Raw genomic sequence first — 6,010 nt, forward strand, 5'->3', positions numbered from 1 at the left:
TCAAAAAACAAAAAAAAAAAAAAAAAGAAAAGAAATATAACACATTAACAGTATCAGAGTAATAGTTCTCTAAACATAACTTTTCCACTAATGTCGGAACTTGTAATAGATGAAAAAGATTAAGGGCCGAGGCTATAACTCATTGACAGGGCACTGGCCTGGCTCACAAGCCCCTGCGTTGGGTCCCCAGCACTGCTGTCGGAGGATGGGGTGGGGCACTAAGGACTGAATAACTCACCTCATTTTAACGTCACAATTAAACTTGAAACCGAATTTCTCAACGATTGGCTTGAAAACCTGAAAAAGTCAATTGTTACTTTAGCCACTGGTGTGCAGAGATTCACCAAGTTCAATTATTAAATAAAAAAGCCATGCAGTAAGCTGGTCAGTAGGTGCTACAGATACAGAGGGACAACAGCAATACCGAGAGCAATTCTACTGTGCATACAAGAACTCCGGTGCACAGCTGAGCACTGAGCAGGACTGCACAAGTCTACCTAAGGGCAGCGCCGCACACTCCACACACCAGTCCTCCGGGTGGTAACAACAGTGCGCACAAAGGGACACAAGAGGGCGCTGGTGAACAGCCTTCCACTATATACTGCTTCTCAATATGCTGAATCTATCAGATCGACACTCTACCCTCCATTATTCTCATTTCATATTAGGAACATTTTTCATAATATCATAAGTTCTTCCCAAACAATATTAAAATAACATAACAGTTGAGTAATATTTATCAATCCATCCTCTAAAGCAGTGAAGCTCAACCTTCCTAACACTGTACCCCTTTACTACAATTCCTCATTGTGTGGTGACCCCCAACCAAAGATTACTTCAAAGCTACTTCATATCCGTAAGTTTGCTATTGCTGTGAATTGTAATGTAACCATCTGATATGCAGGATATCTGATATTTGACCCCCAAAGGGGGTTGCGGCAACTCACAGGTGGAGAACCGCTGCTCTAAGAGTCTCTTCCTTGGATGCTACACAATGATACAGAGTTTATACAAGGCTATGCTCAAGGACCTTAACAGTCACCTTCCACAGTGGCTTAGACTGAGCGGCTTCCTCTATGTGAATTACTAGGTAAAGAGGAAGTGACCTTCATTACACATCTCAGCACACTAAAGAGATGATGCCGTCCATCATAACGGCAGCACTTCACAAGAAGACAGTAATTAAGCCTAAAGCCCACGAAAACACATGCGATTTACTTGAGAGTTTGGCTCCTTTCTCTAGGTTGTCTCCATGTGTATAGTGCCATAGACGGCACTAACTTTCTGTTTTGCTTTTTTCAAAGACAGGAGTGGTGATGCAGCCCAGGGCAGAGTGCTTGCCTAACACATGTAAAGCCCTGGGTCCCCTGCACCCAAACACTTCAAACACTCAGATGTGGAGTGGGGTAAGGGGGACTTGAGCACAGAAGCCACCAATGCTTGGTGGGATGCAGGAGCTTTCACAGGTAACAAAGAGGACAGACAGGGCTGAAACATATTTTGGCAGTGTCTGCACATCTTAGTAGTGAATTTATTCAAAATTGCCAAAACATGGAAGCAACTCAAGTATCCTCCAACTCATGAGCAGATAAACAAACTGCTTCCTATACAGAATAAAACCACTTGGCCTTTACTTTAACACTGAATCTCAAATTTATCATGTAAGTGAAAAAATCTAGACCCAGGAACTAGCACGGAGCTTAGTTGGTAACACGCCTGGCTAGCATGCATGAAGTCATTTTCCAGCAAAACTGGCCATAGTGGGGCACACTTGCAACTCTAGACCTGCAAGTAGAAGTGGAGCATTGGAAACACAAGGTTACCCTCCCTACACAGCAATTTAAGGCCAACCTGGGATATAATGATCCTATTCGAAAAGAGGGGAAAAAAGACCTAATTCTAATGACACACACACACACACACACACATGCATTACTACTTTAGATGGCATTGTGAAAAAAGCAAGACTAAAAGACAATGGAAAAGTGGTTGCCAGGAGTTAGGAACAGGACTGGCTACCCATAAAGAGTGTGTTTGTTTTTTTTAAATAAATCTATCCCACATCTTAGCTATGAAAATTGGTTCACATGTATCTATATGTAAAAAATTCCTAAAACTAAATTTAAAGGAATAAATTTAACTGTAAAGAATTATGCCACAATAAACCTCGAGAAAAAAATTAACACAGATTGAATATCCTCACCTGAAAATGCTCAGACCCAGAAGGGCTTTGGGCTTCTGACTGTCTCAGATTCTGTGGCATTTGCACACACACGATGATGGGATGCACACATGAAACTCACGTTTCACACGCTATACACAGACTCTGAAGGAATGAGTGAATGTCACCGGCACCTGGGCTGTGACCACTGCCGTCACATGAAGTCAGGTGGGAATGCTCCACTTGTGCCCCGGGGGAAGGGGGGGGGTACATGCACCAAGGCACTGATGGGGCGGTCGGCTCTGGCCTTCTGCTGTGGTTCTGGGGCTGAACTCGGTCATCGGGCTTGCACAGCCAGTGTTGTTACCCAATGAGCCATCTCACTGGCTCAAATTCTGGCACACTTGGTGTTTCCGTGCTACACTCAACCTGCGCCACTTTCCCCCCATAAGCACACCAGTACTAAAGTAGAAACTGGTGATTTCTATAATAACTGATACGATTTATGTAATTATACTTTCAGGCCCTTTAACACTCAGTATGGATACGATCTTAATTTATAATGCAAACCCTAAAGTGAACCTTAATCTGTCCCCTTTCCTGCAACAGAATTAGAAAACATGCCTGAAGAGGAATGTCCACGAAGATACTGCAGACATATTTACAGAGAGAGCACGAGGCCGCCCCTTACCAGCATGGTGTAATCGATCTGTGGGGCCATCTCAGCATTAGTTCCGCCTTTCAAACGAAGTTCCGACGGAGAAGCAGCGAACAGAACACAAGGCATTGAAACCTGCATCAAGAGGCACACACTCCTAAGGAAAAGGCAGAACACGCTTAACTGTACTGTCTCTTGATTCTCAGGACAGCTGTACTCGTTACTGCACACCGGTGGGACTTGTGGCTCAGACAATGCGGAAGCCAGAACACTCCAGTGTCTAAAGGATAGAATCCTGAATCTCAGGGAAATATTTCCAATTAGAAAGATGATAAGCAAACTGGGTTGAGGTAATAAATCAATAATAAAAGGCTTCAGCCTTTTGATTGTGAGGCCTTCGTTGAATACCCAGCACCACCAAAAATATTAGAAAAAAAAATGTGGCCAGCAAGTGGTGGGGCAAACCTTTAATCCCAGTACCTGGGAGACAGAGGCAGGAGGATCTCTATGAGTTCAAAGTCAGCCTGGTCTACAGAGCTAGTTCCAGGACAGCCAGAGCTACTCAGAGAAATCCTGCCTCAATAAAAAATTAAATAAATAAATGGATGGATGGATGAATGCTATAACTCAAGAAGTACAGAGTGAGTTATAGGACAGCGAGGGCCACACAGAGAAACCCTGTCCCAATAAATAAGTAAGTAGATGGATGGATGAATGAATGATAAATGAATAAATGTTATAACTCAACAAGTACAAAGATACAGAACAGCCAACGCCACGCAGAGAAACCCGGTCTGAATGAATGAATGAATGAATGCTATGGCTCAACGAGCAGGCACCCAAAGATTCACATCCACTGTCTTTTTTTTTTTTTTTTTTTTTGGTTTTTCGAGACAGGGTTTTTCTGTGGCTTTGGAGCTGGAACTAGCTCTGTAGACCAGGCTGGTCTCGAACTCACAGAGATCTGCCTGCCTCTGCCTCCCAAGTGCTGGGATTAAAGGTGTGCGCCACCATCGCCTGGCCACATCCACTGTCTTTAACCTTGAAAGGTCTATTATTCACATTTTAAGGGGGAGAAAACTGGATCTCTAAAGGGTTAAGGAGCATCCCCCCAGGAAGCCTCAGAAACCCCATCGGAACTGAAGCCTGGATGGAGCGACATACCCTGCCGTCTTCGTATCCGCCGTGTGGATTCCACCTCTGATCTTCTCCGGTGTGAAGGTTATCTCTGTTGAGCCGATTTCTGCCCCCTCCAGGTGCCCATCACACAAATCGCGAACCATTTCCAGTCCAGATAAATGCTGAGGCCTTCAGGTCATAATACTGCATCAAAACGTGTGCAATCAGACTGCCTATATTAATACCCCACTCTACAGAACCGCCACAGAAGCAATGGCCAGAAAGCAAGTACCGTGTCTTGAATGGCAGAGCTTCAGCCGGGGTTTTTAACGCACTTACACTCACTGCTTATAGGCAACTTTTTAAAGGTCTCAAGACTGGTTATTTAGGTTACAAACACACCGAGGAACTGTTACAAATTCCAAGTGTGCATAAAGGGAAAAATAGAACTACCTACGTGCTACCAGCCTTGCTTGCCTTCTACTAAATAACCAACCCATGACACCTCTCACCCCCTAAATCCTATGTTGAGGCCTCAACCCACACAAAATAGGATTGTTTAAATAAGACCCTTTAAAGCTACAATTAAATTAAAGACAAGCTATGAACCCTCACTATTGTGTGCGCTAACAATCTGACGGCTATTCTTATAAAACGAGATGCACTGATTGGGGGATAGGGATGTGGCTCGGTGGAGGTGCATAGGATGGAGGAAGCGTCAGGTTTCATCCCCAGAACTATATAAACCGGGCATGGTGGCACACAGTTGTAATTCTAGCATTTGAGAATTGGAGACAGGAGAATCAAAAGTTCAAGGTTATTATTATTCCCATCTAGGGAGTTCGGGATTACCCTGGGCTAGATGAGAGCGAATCTAAGGCAAACACAAGTGACAAACTACCGTGTTTCAGTGCGTCCCAAGGACAACTCGCAGCCCGTCTTAGGGACGGGAAAGACGGGCGAGGGCTGCACTCTGGACGCTGCCCCGGGCATCCTCTGCCCCACAACCCGGGCTCCGATCCCGGGCTCCCAGCCCGGCGACCTACACTCAGGGGCCCGATTCCCCACGCGCCCGCAGTACCTGAGGCCCGGTGTGCTGCGGCCCGCACGGATCTTCTGCACGCGCAAGGGGAGGCCCAGGAGGCAGCTCAGGGCGGTGGAGACCCTGAGGATCTGGCCGCCCTACAGAGCACCGGGGACAAGAAACAAGAGACGCTGAATGGAGGTCCCCACCGCCACGCCTCGCCCCGGCCACACACAGCCCCGCACTCACCCCTTCCATGATCCCGCCGTCCACCTCCACCCGCTGCCCCTCCATCGCTGAAGCGCGTGAGCCCGGCCCGCAGCGACCACGCCCCGGCTGCCACAGGGAAAGGACCGGGCGCCAACAAGCCCGCAGTCCCGACACTGCGCTTCCGGTCCGAGCTTGCCGGAAGGAGAAAGAATCAGTGCCTCAGGGGAAAGCCTCCCAGCAGGAACGAAATCCCTCTGTGGACCCGGCCCGCCGTCTGTACGCATGCGCGCTGCCCGGCGCTCAAAAGAGGCTGCGCAGAGAGTTGTTGGCCTATATTCCCAAACTCAGGGATCTGGGCTGACCGCAAGGGGGTGACACAGCCAAACCTTCTGGTTCCCGAAGACCTTTTCCCAACAGGTACATTCTTCAGTTGTCCCTCAGGCTGGTGTTTTAACTTTCCCCACAATAGTGTGTTGCTCTACTTTCTCCAGCGTCGTTGGGTACCTGAAAGACTTAGGAAATGAGTCTGAATCGCCTGAATTGTGTGGTGTAAACATCACTACCTCTGTTGACTCAATATTCTGGAAACACATAGATTACTTAAACCAATCTAGAACATGCTCCAAGATACTAATCAGGGCAGTACTCCTAGTTGAGATTTGGAATATTAGCTATGGTTGTATGGTTACTTAAATTGTTTATCATCAGAGCCCGGGCTCCGGCAACCCTCACAAAGTAGGTTCAGCCAACCCTTCTTAGTAGCTAATCCAAAAAGAGAGAGAGAAAGAGAGAGAGAGAGAGAGAGAGAGAGAGAGAGAGAGAGAGAGAGAGAGAGAGA

General features: G+C 46.8%; 1 protein-coding gene and 1 long non-coding RNA gene across 3 annotated transcripts in view; one reads left to right on the forward strand and one right to left on the reverse strand.

Moving 5' to 3' along the window:
- The window catches only part of LOC126505806 (uncharacterized), a 32,267-nt gene extending 29,348 nt beyond the window's left edge, over positions 1-2,919 (forward strand). The window contains exon 4 of the long non-coding RNA XR_007592985.1: positions 2,771-2,919. This is a non-coding gene — a long non-coding RNA (uncharacterized lncRNA). The remainder of the gene's footprint in view (positions 1-2,770) is intronic.
- Rtca (RNA 3'-terminal phosphate cyclase) overlaps positions 1-5,432 on the reverse strand; it is a 20,313-nt gene extending 14,881 nt beyond the window's left edge. Inside the window, exons 1-5 of one of the 2 annotated variants that reach the window (XM_050148792.1) lie at positions 5,212-5,432; positions 5,020-5,120; positions 3,984-4,127; positions 2,853-2,976; positions 239-297 (exon numbers count right to left, since the gene is read on the reverse strand). In XM_050148792.1, the coding sequence (XP_050004749.1) occupies positions 239-297; positions 2,853-2,976; positions 3,984-4,127; positions 5,020-5,120; positions 5,212-5,256 (473 nt within the window). In that variant the 5' untranslated portion in view covers positions 5,257-5,432. Of the gene's footprint in view, positions 1-238; positions 298-2,852; positions 2,977-3,983; positions 4,143-5,019; positions 5,121-5,211 lie in introns of those variants that run through there. The other variant, XM_050148874.1, reaches the window with a different exon arrangement.
- Between the last annotated feature and the right edge of the window lie 578 nt (positions 5,433-6,010).

Source organism: Alexandromys fortis, unplaced genomic scaffold, assembly GCF_014885135.2.
Source record: "Alexandromys fortis isolate MF-2015 unplaced genomic scaffold, M_Fortis_MF-2015_v1.1 scaffold_19, whole genome shotgun sequence".
NCBI classification, from domain to species: domain Eukaryota; kingdom Metazoa; phylum Chordata; class Mammalia; order Rodentia; family Cricetidae; genus Alexandromys; species Alexandromys fortis.